The sequence below is a fragment of the Heteronotia binoei genome, chromosome 1, assembly GCF_032191835.1.
Source record: "Heteronotia binoei isolate CCM8104 ecotype False Entrance Well chromosome 1, APGP_CSIRO_Hbin_v1, whole genome shotgun sequence".
Classification (NCBI taxonomy): domain Eukaryota; kingdom Metazoa; phylum Chordata; class Lepidosauria; order Squamata; family Gekkonidae; genus Heteronotia; species Heteronotia binoei.
In genome coordinates, this window is record NC_083223.1 from 10,734,725 (window position 1) to 10,750,422 (window position 15,698).

Genomic DNA, 15,698 nt, shown 5'->3' on the forward strand with positions numbered 1-15,698 from the left:
GGAGAACATGCAGAGGTGTTTTGAAATAGCCTGCCTCTGCCTCCCACTCCTGGTATTCCAAGGAGGTCTTCCTTCCAAGTACTTTGCCAGGCCTTGCTTAGAAGAAGAAGATATTGGAGTTATGCTCCACCTTTCACTCTGAATCTCAGAGCGGCTTACAATCTCCTTTCCCTTCTTCCCCCACAACAGACACCCTGTGAGGTGGGTGGGGCTGAGAGGGCTCTTACAGCAGCTGCCCTTTCAAGGACAACCTCTGCCAGAGCAGTCAGGTTAAAACGGATGAAAGGAAGTCCTTCTTCCCCCAAAGGGTGATTAACATGTGGAATTCACTGCCACAGGAGGTGGTGGCGGCTACAAGCATAGACAGCTTCAAGAGGGGGTTAGATAATCGGAATCAAGATGCATAAAGCTGAGCGATAACTATAGCTAAGATTGGATTAAAAGCAGTTGATGGAGCAGAGGTCCACAGTGTGTGTGTGTATATATATATATATGTGTGTGTGTGTGTGTGTGTTTGTGTGCGTGTGTATGTGTGTGTGTATATATATATATATATATATATATATATATATATATATATATATATATATATATATATATAATTTTTTTGGCCTTTGTGTGACACAGAGTGTTGGACTGGATGGGCCATTGGCCTGATCCAACATGGCTTCTCTTATGTTCTTATGGCTGACCCAAGGCCATTCCAGCAGGTGCAAGTGGAGGAGTGGGGAATCAAACCCGGTTCTCCCAGATAAGAGTCCACACATTTAACTACTATGCCAAACTGCTTCTCTGGGTTTAAGCTTCCGGGATCTGATGATGAAGAAGAAGACTGCAGATTTATATGCCGTCCTTCTATCTGATTCAGAGGCTCAGAGCAACTTACAATCTCCTATATCTCCTCCCCCCACAACAGACACCTTGAGAGGTGGGTGGGGCTGAGAGAGCTCTCCCAGAAGTTGCCCTTTCAAGGACAACTCCTACGAGAGCTGTAGGTAACCCAAGGCCATTCTACCAGGTGCAAGTGGAGGAGTTGGGGGGGGGGGGGTCAAACCCAGTTCTCTCAGATAAGAGTCCACACACCTAACCACTACACCAAACTGGCTCTCACCCAGTTGAAATTGGGTTTCCCTGGGCCATTCAGATCAGGGTGATGAGCTAATCCAATAGCACCTCAGAGACCAACAAGATTTTGGGGGCATATGGCTTCAAGAGTCTAAGCTCTCTTCGTTGGATACAAAGAGAGTTTGGACTCTTGAAAGCTCATTCCCCTACAATCACATTGGCCCCTAAGCTTCTACTTGATTCGAATCTAGTACTTTTAAGTATTAATGATTTAGTTAAAGCCTGCCATACCTTTCTTTTTGTAAGTGTGTCAAAGTCAGAAACTGCGTCTTTTGAAACAGGCTGTGTTATGCTGTTAAACCATGCATAGATAATGAGTAACCAAGTTGATACAATATTCATTCCTAAATGTAGTCCCTGTCGCAGCAGTAAAATAGGCCACTTGCTTTTTCTTCACCCACGTGGGGCGTCTATGCTTTTTAAACGAATCTCGATATTTTTAGTGAGCCTGTGTCTGAATTCGCTTCCTTCAGCTATTTCGCCTGCCGATGTCAATTACGGGGAAACCCTGAGCACCCTTCGCTATGCAAACCGGGCCAAAAACATCATTAACAAGCCTACCATCAATGAAGATCCAAACGTCAAGCTGATCCGTGAGCTCCGTGCTGAAATAGCCCGGCTGAAAGCGCTGCTTGCTCAGGGGAATCAGGTGAGCTTGCACCCGAGAGAGAGACCCCGGTAGTTTCTCCGAGAAGCATCGTCTGTTTGGATATCTTTTGGAGAATGCGGTTTTGATTTTGTGCTGATTTCCGCACAGACCGTTGTAACGCTGGTATTTTCCTGGCCTAATTTGCTCTTCATGTAGTGGATTAGGTTGTTTTCACATTGGAGGGAGGGGCAAAGCCCTGGTTTGATCTCAGTGCCAATTCCAATAACCTTTAATGGCATAACAATAGCTTACAACAGGGGTGGGGAATGTCAGGCCTGAGGGCCGTTTGCGGCCCTCGAGAGCACTTGGTCTGGCCCTTGGGGAGCCTGCGTGATGAGCATTGTGAGGGACCGCTGCTGGGGTATGTGGGTGCCTTTAAAGGTCTGCTGGGAGCAGCTGCAGTTTCCGCATGAAGGGAGGGGTGGCAGAGGTGAGGGGTGGGAGCCAGCTACCGCCAGTTCAATTTGTACTTGATTATCCCAGATGGTGTGGCCTAATATGCTAATGTTAGGGGATGTGGTCTGATATGCTAATGAGTTCCTGCTGGGCATTTGCCTAGGGCGGCAGGCCAGGGGTGTGTGCTAAATGAGGCTTGCCCCACATGACTTCAAATAGAAACACAGTTATTTGCATTAATTTTGCCACCCTGGATCGTTCTCCCTCGGCGGAGCACTGTTTTTGAAATCGATGATTTTGTATGGCCCGCGAATGATGTTATAAACATCCAAATGGCCCTTGGCAGAGGAAAAGGTTCCCCACCCCTGGCTTACAGAAAGGAATGAGCATACAATTTGCCCATATGTCAAGATAAAACGATATAGATGCATTGAATTATAACGCCAATTGATAATTAATAATAATAGGGATAAAAAAGGACAATAATCTTAATCTTGAGTATCACAGGAGGATGAAATTTTACAGTAAAAGGGCTTAAAGGGGACATGTTTTTTTTCCTATTAAAGCAGGGGTGTCAAACTCATTTGATACGAGGGCCAGATCATAAACGAGACCTTGTCGGGCCGGGCCGTATCGGGCCAGTCAACGTGTGTGCCTATTTAAGATTAGGTAGCAGAGATATAAACTTTATAAAGGACACAGGCAAACAAATAAAAAAAACCCACCTTAAAACATGCTTAAGACTTTAGCACCTGTCGGTCTTCAAGGTGCTTTTTTTGTATTTCTCCCACGGGATCCAGGGAACTGGGCAAAGGAAGCTCTGGTCTCTTTCCTTCCTTCCTCACGGGACTGGCGGGGGAAAGCCTCTGTCAGTAGAAGGAAGAGGGGCTTGGTTCAGTAACTCAGCTGTGCAACTGAAAGAGCCTGGAAAAGCAAGTTCTGCCTTCCCGCCTAAGGGTGGCGCCTCAGCCAATGCAGAAAATGGAGGCTTTGCTCTGTAGCTCCTGTGCTGTTGAGCGAGCCTGGCAAAGCAAGCCGTGATGCAGAAAGAAGCAAGAGGGAGGGAGAAGGAAGCAGATGACAGCCAGTTGCTCGGGGGCCTGATAGGAGCCCTCCGGGGGCCTGATTTGGTCCTTGGGCCGCATGTTTGACACCCTTGCATTAAAGGGTTTTTAAAAAATGTTTAATCATGTAGCCTGTTAAGCCCTTTTACTGTAAAATTTCGTTCTTTTTGTGTTGTCTGTGGTACTCAAGATAAAGATTATTGTCCTTTTTATCCCTATTGTTGTTGTTAATTATCAATTGGCATTACAATTCCATCTCTCTGCATTGTTTTATCTTTACATATGGGCAAATTGCACGCTCATTCCTTTGTGTAAGCTATTGTTATGCCGTTTAAGGTTATTGGGATTGGTCTCAGTGACTCCAAAAAGTGCCTCCGTGTGGGGATTTCCTCTGTACTTTCCCGTTGTGCTCACCGTTTCCCTCTGTGGTCTGCAGTGGTCTTTTTGCCATTTTTGGTACTGTCGGGCCAGGTCAGGGGTCCCTATTGGGCTGCCCATCGGCACCGTGGCGACCATGACATCTTTCCTGCCTCCTGCCAAATGTTTTTAGAAAGTGGGCGGGGCTTCGGTCTAGCATGACTTCTGATTGGATACCGGAGATTTGATTGGCTCTGCAGATTTTTGAAAATGTTGCTTTAGCATTGAAAGGAAGAATATAAATGATAATGCTTCTGTCACGACTCAGGGGGGTCTTACCAATTGCTGCCACCACTCTGGGTTAAGCGGGGGTCTTACCAATTGCTGCCACCACTCTGGGTTAAGGGTCTCCCTTGAGAAGGCCCAGAGTTCTCATCCAAGCCCTTCCAGGCCTCCCTTAGCTTAGGCCAAGTAATAGCCGTGAGGACCAGGCAGAGTGAACAACAACAACAAAAACGGTTTATTTAAAAGGTCAGTGCAATATAACAAACAAGGTGCATAAAATAGTAAAAAGGGGTGAAGGGGAAAATAACCAAATGCCCTAACACGTCTAAATTTACTGTCCCTAAACTGTCAGTCAGATCTCAGCCTACTCACCCTACCTCATAGGGTGAGGGTCTCTTCCTGGCAGCAGCTCTTCCTCAGCTCTGCCTCCTAGGAAAAGAACCCCCACTTTCTGGGCTTGGTCCTTTTATCTTCTCCTCCCAGGCCCCACCCCTCTCTGGGTCAGTTTCCCTCCAAAACCCTTGCCACCCAATCAGAGGGATAGAGAAGATCCTGGGAAATGTAGGCTCTTCCCAGTACTCCTAAGCAAGCTTCCCTGGGGACTGCAGGCCTCGATAGGTGCAGGATCATGACAGCTTCACACGCATACGTGTGAGTCTTGTGTTTCATTTATATCCCTCCTTTCTCCCCAGTGGAGGTGGGGCACAAGTTGGCTTACATCCTCCTTCTCTGTTGCATTTTATTGTCACAACAGCTCTGTGAGCTCGGTTAGGCTGGGAGCATGTGACTGTCCCAAACTTCCATGGCATAGTGGGGTTTCGAACCTGGGTCTCCTAAATTCTAGTCAGACACTCTAACCCAGGGGTGTCAAACTCATTTGTTATGAGGGCCAAATATGACATAAATGAGACCTTGTTGGGACAAGGCATGTTGGGTTGGGCCACTCCACATGTCTACCTATTTATGAAAGTTCTGCATTTAGGTAGGAAAAATCCAATGCATGGTTATAGGATGGGGGAGACTTGTCTTAGCAGTAGTATGTGCGAAAAGGATCTCGGGGTCTTAGTGGACCATACGCCGAACATGAGTCAACAGTGTGATGCGGTGGCTAAAAAGGCAAATGTAATTTTGGGCTGTATCAACAGACGTCTAGTGTCCAGATCACATGAAGTGATGGTATCGCTTTACTCTGCTCTGGTAAGACCTCACCTGGAGTATTGTGTTCAGTTTTGGGCACCACATTTTAAGAAGGATATAGACAAGCTGGAATGGGTCCAGAGGAGGGCGACGAAGATGGTGAAGGGTCTGGAGCCTAAGTCCTATGAAGAAAGGTTGAAGGAAGCTGGGGATGTTTAGCCTGGAGAGGTGGCGGCTGAGAGGTGATATGATCACCATCTTCAAGTACTTGAAGGGCTGTCATATAGATGATGGTGCAGAATTGTTTTCTGCAGCCCCAGAAGGTAGGTCCGGAACCAACGGGTTGAAATTAAATCAAAAGAGTTTCCGGCTCAACATTAGGAAGAACTTCCTGACAGAGCAGTTCCTCAGTGGAACAGGCTTCCTCTGGAGGTGATGGGCGCTCCTTCCTTGGAGGTTTCTAAACATAGGCTAGATGGCCTTCTGACAGCAATGAAGATCCTTTGAATTTAGAGGGAGGTATTTGTGAGTTTCCTGCATTGTGCAGGGGGTTGGACTAGATAACCCTGGAGGGCCCTTCCAACTGTATGATTCTATGATTAGTTGGCAGAGATATAAACTTTATAAAAGACACGAACAAACACAAAGATTTTTTTTTAAAAAAACCTTAAAACATCCTTAAAACATTACCACTCAGTTTTAAAGGTGCTTTCTTTGTATTTCTCCCGTGCGATTCCGGGAACTGGGCAAAGGAAGTTTTGGCTCTTTCCTTCTTTCCCCGGGGGACCAGGAGGGGGAGGAGCTTCTCTCAATAGAAGGAAGAGCATCTTGGCTCAGTAGCTCTGCTGTGCGATTGAGAGAGCCTGGCAAAGCAAGCTATCCCTCCCCCCTTCCTCCCCAAGGGAAGAGCCTCAGCCAATGGAGAAAATAGAGGTTTTGCCCCGTAGCTCCTGTGCGATTGAGCAAGCCTTGCAAAGCAAGCTGTTATGCAGAAGGAAGCAAGAGAGAGGGAGAAGGAAGCAGATGACAGCCAGTTGCTCGGGGGCCTGATTGGGCCCTAGGCTGCATGTTTGACTCCCCTGCTCTAACCACTGCCCCATGCTGCCTTACCATGCTGTGTAGATCATTAAAAGGAAGACTATAAATGACAATGCTTCACACGCATACGTGTTTGGAGAGCTGCCCTTTCCGTCTGCTTGGAAGGAATTTCAGCAGTACAGAATAACCTTGTTACAATGTTCACAAAAGCCAGTGGAGGAAATAACACATTTCCTTTGTTTTCCACCCAGATTGCGCTTCTGGATTCTCCGACTGCTTTAAGTATGGAAGAGAAACTTCAGCAAAATGAAGCGAGGGTAAGTTAACGGTTTCCAGAAAGTGTTCCAAATGGGGAACAGGGCAAAGAGTTTCTCAGGGTCACTAAGTCTGGGTGGGTTTGCCCTTGGAGACTGTATGGAAATTGCTGGCGGTTCTGAAAGGCCTTTACTGGGATGTTCCGCTGGGATCCTATTAAACTGGTGTTACATCATCTAAAAAGGTCAAGGTAGTCCCCTGTGCAAGCACCAGTCGTTTCCGACTCTGGGGTGACGTTGCTTTCACAACGTTTTCACGGCAGACTTTTTATTGGGTGGTTTGCCATTGCCTTCCCCAGTCATCTACACTTTTCCCCCAGCAAGCTGGGGACTCCTTTTACCGACCTCGGAAGAATGGAAGGCTGTGTCAACCATGAGCCAGCTACCTGAACCCAGCTTCCACCGGGATTGAACTGCAGGTGACCATTCTGCGCCACGGAGCTCTCTGTTACATCATCTAACGGGCCCGATAAAAAGTGCTGGTTTTGAACCCGGAAGCCGTATGTGTTTTGGGCCAGAAAACCTAAAGAACTTTCTGTACCAGTATTGTGTGATGACGGAGTTGGAATCTGCACAGGGGACCTTGCTTAGGAAACCAGGCTTGCCTGAGGTTTGGCTAGGTGAACCAGGGCATGGCCTTCTCTACTGCCTGCCCCCATCGTTAGAGGCCTTCTGAATGGGCTTAAAGACTGCCTGTTCTTGGTGGCTTTTGATTTAAGCGAAGGGGTTTTGCGGATATGTTTACGTGGCGCGGAGTGTTAAAGCTGCAGTACTGCAAAGCTCTGCTCACGACCTGAGTTCAATCCCCAGCAGAAGCTGGGTTTTCAGGTAGCCGGCTTGAGGTTGACTCAGCCTTCCATCCTTCCGAGGTTGGTCAAATGAGTCCCCAGCTTGCTGGGGGGAAAGCGTAGATGACTGGGGAAGGCTATAGCAAATCACCCCGTAAAAAGTCTGCCGTGAAAACATTGTGGAAGCAACGTCACCCCAGATTCGGAAACGACTGGTGCTTGCACAGGGGACCTTTCCTTTCCTTACGGTGGCATTGTAGGGAAATCGGCTTCACCACTGGATATTCTATAACTGTGTTTATTATTTCAATGCTGTTCAGGGGTGGAATTCTAGCAGGAGCTCCTTTGCATATTAGGCCACACACTCTCTGGTGTAACCAATCTTCCAAGAGCTCACAAGGCTCTTTTTTTTAAGCTCCTGGAGGATTGGCTACATCGGGGGGGGGGGGTATGGCCTAATAAGCAAAGGAGCTCCTGCTAGAATTCCACCTGTAATGTTGTTTATGTTGGGTGCTTTTGCCTTATTTTCATGACTGCCTTAGGTTGCCAACTTCCAGGTGGCACCTGGGAATTTCCCGTTTTTACAGTTGCATTTTAGATGAACAAGATCGACTTTAGAGAGAAAACAACCTCCAGTAGTTTCCTTTTAAAAAAAAAATCAAATGTATAGCTTTGTGTTCCTGGGTAAATCAATAAGCTAACCACTCCTGTGAATTATTGTTCACATTAGAAACTGCAAAATAGGTGCTAATTAGAATGTATTATTCATAATCCGATAGTAATAACCGTCTTTTGCCCTGCTGGGAAATCTTCTGCAGATGAAATATTTTAAAGTTATTTTTGCATTGGCTTTTGTTAACCTTATTAGCGTGTTGTATGATTTGATTCAAGGTAATTGGTGCAAGTTTAATTCCTGGAAACCTGAACTGGATTGTACAATGTTCCGTACCTAATCTAATGCAACAATTAATTAGTTTTGCTGGATGAAACCATTTACTTTGCAAACAACATTTGGGGGGGGGAGGGGGAAGCAAGTTTTCAGTCAATTGAATTCTCTCAAACAAATTTCTTAAGGGGGAAGGGGAAAAACCCACCTCCCTGTGGAGCGTCACAACTGCAGGAGTCACCAGTCTGACCTCCCTTGCACTTAGGGTTGCTAAATCCTCTTCATCCCCTGGCGGGGGACATTCGCGTGCGCAATGCGCACGGCTGACAAAATGACGTCACCTGGAAGTGATGTCATCAAAATGGCGGCGCCCGTGCAGGGCTGCTCTAGGCGTTTCCAGGAAAACTCTATGGTTCCCCAGACGCTCTAGCCATTTGGGAGGGTTAAAACTCCATGGTACCTATTGCATCATAGAGTTTCACCTCCCAACGAGGAAAGTAATTGCTAATGAGATCGCCATCATAATAAAGAACAAATAGCAATAGCATTAACATCTTTATTAAATTAATTAATTTTAAACCTATTAGAATTTTTAATGTTGAATGTAACCTGTCTCTGTATAATGGAATGTTACTGTTAGCCGCCCTGAGCCTGCCCCGGCGGGGAGGGCGGGATATAAATAAAATTATCTAATCTAATTATCAAATGGCTAGAGCGTCCAGGAAAACCATAGAGTTTTCTCAGAAATGCCTAGAGCGACCTCGCACGGGCACCGCCATTTTGATGATTTCACTTCCAGGTGACGTCATCACACCAGTGACACGGGGGGATGTTCCCCCCCCCCTCGCCCGGGGGGTTGGCAGCCCTACTCGCACTGGTATTGTGAGAATAAAATGCAAGACAGAAGTAAAATACCTTAAAAGTTTAGATTTTTGTTCTGAATAATGCTCTGGATTTTTTATTTTTTTTTTTTAGGTGCAAGAGCTTACCAAGGAATGGACCAATAAGTGGAACGAAACCCAAAATATTCTAAAAGTAAGACTCGTTTTGCGTGCTTTGTTTGTTTTAATGTCTTAAAACGTTTAATGTGGATTCCGGAGGTTTAAACGTCGATTGGCGTGGAATGGAATCGGACAGGGCGTGCACAGCGAAATCATTTTGTTCGGTAAAGGCTTGAATTAAAAAAACTCCAGTTGGCTAAATCTGATTTAAACTATCCTTTATCGGAGAGCTTAAGTTAGAACCTTAAGGGAGAATTTGATCGATGGATCCTTTATTGTGGAGAACGCTGCAACAGCCAGCCACTTTTCAGCAGAGGAAACAACTAGATTAGGGGTGTCGAACTCATTTGTTATGAGGGCTGGATATGACATAAATGAGGCCTTGTTGGGCAGGGCCATGTCGGGCCGGGCCATGGGTGTACCTATTTATGATTAGGTAACAGAGATAAAAATTGTATAAAAACACAAAAGATCCTTTGAGAAAACTTAAAACATGCTGAAAATGTTAGCACTCATTGGTCTTAAAGTTACTTTCTTTGTATTTCTCCCATGGGATCTAGGGAACTGGGCAAAGGAAACTCTGGCTTTTTCCTGCCTTCCCCAAGCGAGGAGCCTCAGCCAGTGGAGAAAATAGAGGTTTCATTCTGTAGCTCCTGTGCAATTGAGCAAGCCTTGCAAAGCAAGCTGTTGTGCAGAAGGAGCAAGATATAGGGAGAAGGAAACAGCCAGTTGCTTGGGGGCCTAATAGGAACCCTCCGGGGGCCTGATTCGGCTCCTGAACTGCATGTTTGACACCCCTGAACTAGATCTTTGAAAAGCGATTTAAACCGTTAAACACACAGCATATAAGTACACTTTTCTTCATAAACAAGACCCTTCCTTAATCAGGGCTCTTTTTCTAGCAGGAGCTCCTCTGCATATTAGGCCATGCCCCCTGATGTAGCCAATCCTCCTGGAGCTTACAGTAGGCCCTGTACTAAGCTCTTGGAGGATTGGCTGCCTCAGGGGGCGTGGTCTAATATGCAGAGGAGCTCCTGCTAGAAAAAGAGCCCTGATTAAGGAAGGGTCTTGTTTATGAAGAAAAGTGTACTTATATGCTGTGTGTTTAACAGTTTAAATCGCTTTTCAAAGATCTAGTTCAGGGGTGTCAAACATGCAGTTCAGGAGCCGAATCAGGCCCCCGGAGGGTTCCTATTAGGCCCCCAAGCAACTGGCTGTTTCCTTTTATAAGTTTAAAAGGAGTACGGAAGACAGCTCGAAACTGCCATGCAGATGGGAGCAAGCGAGTTTTGGGGGCTTTCTCCAAACCCCATTTAAAGGGACCGCAGTCCCTTTTCAGTGAGGCTTGCGAGGCTACGAACCATGAGCCAGTTCAGTTAGCAAACAAACTGCCTGGTTTGGTTCGTGGTTGAGCCACGAACCGAACGACGTTTGCCCGGTTCGCGCCCATCTGTAACTCTGATGTTCCGATAAGAAGAATACAACTGGAAATAAGCGATTTAACATCGTAGTCATAAAAAATATGACCGTATCAGTTCGCCCCGATGTTGACATAAGCCAAGGGGTTGGAGGGGCGGGGGAGGAATGTGGAAGTAATTGTCTGGCCATGTAGGAAAGCACCATAGTGGTTTCGGCAGTAATTACTGAACTCCATCCATCTTGAATGGAGTAGTGTTAGTCAGGGGTCATTTCGTAGAAAAAAAGGTGCTGGAGCGCATTAGCGCAACTCATTTGAATAACTTATTAGCATATGCCGCATTCGGTTTACGCCCATCCCTATCTAGGAAATACTGAGTGTACCACCAGAAGGTGTACTCAATTATAGCAGGTGTACTCAATTATATAGAAGGAGTACTCAATTATTTCTTCTGACATCACCAGAAGGTGTACTCAATTATAGCAGCTCAGCATCCACCTTCAAATGCTTCTTGAATTATAATTGTCATCATAAGACCTTCCTCCCATCCAGTGTTCCCTCTGAACTGAGTTAGCGTGAGCCAGCTCACGGATTTTCAGCCTCTGGCTCACACATTTTTGTCTTCGCTCAGGAAGGATGACCCCAGAGCGCATTAATTTATGCAGGAGCTCACAACTTTAATGCCAGGAGTTCACAAAGCAGAATTTTTGCTCACAAGGGGACCTTGCAGTCCCATCATACCTTTTCAGATACTTTCTCCTTTGTGGCCAGTCTGTTTTATATGTTTTGGTTATTTTCCCATTTTTTGAGGGGGAAAATATTAGAAAGTTTGTCAGACTTCAGCAAAATTCTCACTGGGGGGCGGGGAGTTGAACAATGGAGCCCAGAATCAAGTATTGGGGGGAGAGGGTGTGGGAAGAAGAAGAAGAATTGCAGATTTATACCCCCCCCCCTTCTCTCTGAATCAGAGACTCAGAGCGGTTTACAATCTCCTACATCGGGGTGGCCAATGGTAGCTCTCCAGATGTTTTTTGCCTACAACTTCCATCAGCCCCAGCCATTGGCCATGCTGGCTGGGGCTGATGGGAGTTGTAGGGAAAAAACATCTGGAGAGCTACCGTTGGCCACCCCTGTCCTATACCTTCTCCCCACCACAACAGACACCCTGTGAGGTGGGTGGGGCTGAGAGGGCTCTCACAGCAGCTGCCCTTTCAAGGACAACCTCTGCCAGAGCTCTGGCTGACCCAAGGCCATTCCAGCAGGTGCAAGCGGAGGAGGGGAGTATCAAACCCGGTTCTCCCAGATAAGAGTTTGCACACTTAACCACTACACCAAACTGGCACTACACCAAGAAAGCACAATTTAGAGGTTGCAGAGCTCTGCTCTGGTGAACTCAGGCCCGTAGCCACAATGGGGCCCAGGAGGGGTCAGGCCCATCCTTTCAACCCCCCTTCCGACTGCGTGGCCCCTCCGTTGGAGGGTCTCCAATCTGTCCCCATTGCTCACCGCCACTCTGAACAAGAAGTAGCATTGCTGCTGGCCTTTTTACTATTTTCTCTCTCCTTCCCTAACACAGCATGCAGAGCAAAGCGGTGGGGGGGCGAGAGGGAGTCAAGAGGCCTCTGTCTCTCTAAGGGGGGCACATAAGAAAGGGGTGGGGGGACAGAGCTGCTGTGACTGCTCAGGCAGAGAGGGGTTAAGATGTGGAACTCAAGGCAGCTTACAGTGCTGAGAGCCCAAGGCCACCAAACTGGGTGCCCCCCCCCAGCTCCCCCAAACAACAAATTCTGCTGTAGGCCCCACCAAACATGAAATCCTGGCTCTAGTCTTGGGTGAATTCCTGCCCAAAATGAGGTCTGGTGTTAGTGTTGTGCAGAAATTGCTGGAAGGGTTGTTGGTCTGCTGGGTGGCGGGGGGCGGGAATTACACACCAACATTAGCATAATAGAGGGCTGGAGGAATGGAAGAGCAGATGGACATTTTCTTTTGGGCAATCTGTGCGCCAGCAATCTTTTGGGGCCGGCTCTAGGTTTAATCAGAAAGCTCACAGGGTTTCGTAGTCAGCAGGGAGCAGAAGCAAAGGAAAAGATAAGATTGCCCTTTGTCACACCCCAGGTGGGAAAAGGTGGACGTCCAATGCCTTGTGTTTCTCTGAGGAGATGGCGAGACTGTTCTGTGCAGTGTTCTAGGTCTCCTCTTGATTTAGGTGAGAGTTGAAGAAGAAGATATTGGATTTATATCCTGCCCTGTACTCTGAATCTCAGAGCGGCTCATAATCTCCTTTACCTTCCCCCCCACACACAACCAACACCCTGTGAGGTGGGTGGGGCTGAGAGAGCTCTGACAGAAGCTACCCTTTCAAGGACAACTCCTACGAGAGCGATGGCTGACCCAAGGGCATTGCAGCAAGTGCAAGCGGAGAAGTGGGGAATCAAACCCGGTTCTCCCGGATAGGAGTCTGCGCACTTAACCACTACACCAAACTGAACTTCATTTCTGTGAACCTGTCCATGTGTTATTTTCCATTCAAGAAGAAAAAGATATTGGATTTATATCCCATCCTTCACTCTGAATCTCAGAGTCTCAGAGTGGCCTACAATCTCCTTTACCTTCCTCCCGCACAACAGACACCCTGTGAGTGGGGTGGGGCTGGAGAGGGCTCTCCCAGAAGCTGCCCTTTCAAGGACAACTCCTACGAGAGCTATGGCTGACCCAAGGCTATTCCAGCAGGTGCAAGTGGAGGAGTGTGGGATCCAACCCAGTTCTCCCAGATAAGAGTCCGCGCACTTAACCACTACACCAAACTGTTTCTCAGAAGTCCTATGTTAGTCCTATGTTCACTTGAGGATCATAGGTAGTTCGTTTGTACTCCTTTGATGCTCCCTTCTGCTGCTGCTTTGAACTTTCTACCCTTTCTGTTCTACCTGGCTCTGCTCTTCTCCAGGTAAACACACATTAAACTGCCTTAAACTGCAGCAGACCATTGGTCCATCAGGGTCTTTCCAGGGTCTCAGACTTGCCCATCACTACAGGCTAGTACAAATGGAGCACTCCATCTAATGCATCTGTCCACGAACCACAAACTATGCAAAATTCGTGACACATTTTGCTTCATGGATCAGTTTACACCCATCCCCATCTAGGAAATACTGAGTGTACCACTTTGTATTTTTCCTGCACTCCATTGTGCACTGGCCCTTTATAAAAAAACTAGGATTGCAGAAGCTTAAATGAAAGCTGCAGCCAACACAGCACAGGATGTCTGTTGTGAGGAGGAGGGTAAGGGAAAGGAGACTTGTAAGCCACTCTGAAACTCCTTCAGGTTGTGAAGGGTGAGGTATAAATCCAATTTCCTCCTCCTCCTCCTCGTTGTTGTTGTTGTTCTTCTTCTCCTTCTTCCAAACATGGCTAATTCAACAAGGCATTTACTTTCCTCCAAGTTTAACTCTCTTGCCCATCCCTCCTGATTCTGCATCAGAGAGCAGCACCACAGCTGCTGCTAGGCCTGTTCTGCGCTTCTGTAAAAAGTGTCACAGAATCATGGTCTGTCTGTATTTGGGGCATACTGATTATGCTGCTTCCTGTCCCCCAATTCTCCCCCCCCCCTCGAATCCGTCCTCCTGGCATTTTAGAGAAGACAACCAGTCCGGTGCTGGGACGTTCAGCGCTACCGGCTTTGCCAACACGTAACTGCTTCACGCTTTGAAATGAAGTATGCACAATCTGGAGTGCCGCATGGCACCGAGAGCCACTTGGCAGATGGCATGGCAGAATGAACCGATTTGCTTTATTTCTGTCCAGAGATCGAACTGGGAATTGGAAAATGCATACTGTTCAGAACTGCGGTGCAACTTTTAGATTTATAAGAGCGATCTAAGGGGGTTTTGTTTTGGCGGTACGTCTCGGCCGAATTATTTTAAGACAGTTCCCTCTTTAAAACTTGATCCTCTTTGTTCGGTCTGCTCGCGTTTTGATGTGTCAATCATACGGAACTGGCTTACGTTCCGTATTTTAATTGGCGTCTGTACGGCAGGCTTTGCTTCAGGGAGAAATCGACTTCATTCATCTGTTCTACTTTACCGCGGCGTGCTAAAGCCCTGTGTCTTGGGAAGAAGCAAACTTTAAGCGTGCGCTATAAAATAATACAGCTCCGGCAACATAAAACAGCTGGAAGTTTCAGCTTTCCGGAGCGGGCGCTTGGCTCCCCGTGCTCTTACAGCAACAATTCAGCAATCTCTTCCCATCCGTTGACTCTCCGGTGTATTCAGCTAGAGAACTGCAACCACGCTGAAATGTGCTGATTCCAAACACACTGAGTGAAATACCGGCTGCTTCTGCTGATGCCAGGGGGCGCTCTTCATTTTTTTTTCGTCCTCAAGGGCAGAGGTCCCCAACCTCTGGTCCATGGACCAGTGCCGGTCCGTGGCCTGTTAGCAACCAAGCCGTGAGTTGTATCATCATTTCACCATATATTACAATGTAGTAGGAATAATAATAATAAAGACATTGGATTTATATCCTGCCGTCCACTCCAAATTTTAGAGTCTCAGAGCGGCTTGCAATCTACTTTATCTTCTCCCCCCACAACAGACACCCTGTGAGGTGGGTGGGGCTGAGAGGGCTCTCACAGCAGCTGCCCTTTCAAGGACAACCTCTGCCAGAGCTATGGCTGACCCAAGGCCATTCTAGCAGGTGCAAGTGGAGGAGTGGGGAATCAAACCCTGTGAGGTGGGTGGGGCTGAGAGGGCTCTCACAGTAGCTGCCCTTTCAAGGACAACCTCTGCCAGAGCTGTGGCTGACCCAAGGCCATCTCAGCAGCTGCAAGTGGAGGAGTGGGGAATCAAACCCGGTTCTCCCAGATAAGAGTCTGCGCACTTAACCACCACGTCAAATTAATAAAAATAAAGGGCACAATTGTATCATCCCAAAACCATCACCCTGCACACACACACACACACACACACGCTCCGGTCCCTGGAACAATATTCTTCTACAAAACCAGTCCCTGGTGCCAAAGAGGTTGGGTACCACTGCTCAAGGGGCTTTCAATGGAAGAAATCCTACAGCAAGAGGACAGCTAGATGTGAGTCCAGTGGCACTGTGACGGAACCGGCCCGATTCTGCCTTCAGTCCCGGTCCCGTCAACTCCCTTTTGAGTTGCCAACTCCTGGAGGGAGCTTATCCTCTCCCCACCACTAGGGCACGCTGCCACCACCTGTTCAATTTAGGGGTTCCCGACCG

At 47.4% G+C, this 15,698-nt stretch overlaps 1 protein-coding gene across 1 annotated transcript in view; it reads left to right on the forward strand.

Moving 5' to 3' along the window:
* KIF16B (kinesin family member 16B) overlaps positions 1 to 15,698 on the forward strand; it is a 238,165-nt gene that overhangs the window by 45,092 nt on the left and 177,375 nt on the right. Inside the window, exons 10-12 of the mRNA XM_060230816.1 lie at positions 1,599 to 1,774; positions 6,303 to 6,368; positions 9,015 to 9,074. Coding sequence (XP_060086799.1) covers positions 1,599 to 1,774; positions 6,303 to 6,368; positions 9,015 to 9,074 — 302 coding nt within the window. The remainder of the gene's footprint in view (positions 1 to 1,598; positions 1,775 to 6,302; positions 6,369 to 9,014; positions 9,075 to 15,698) is intronic.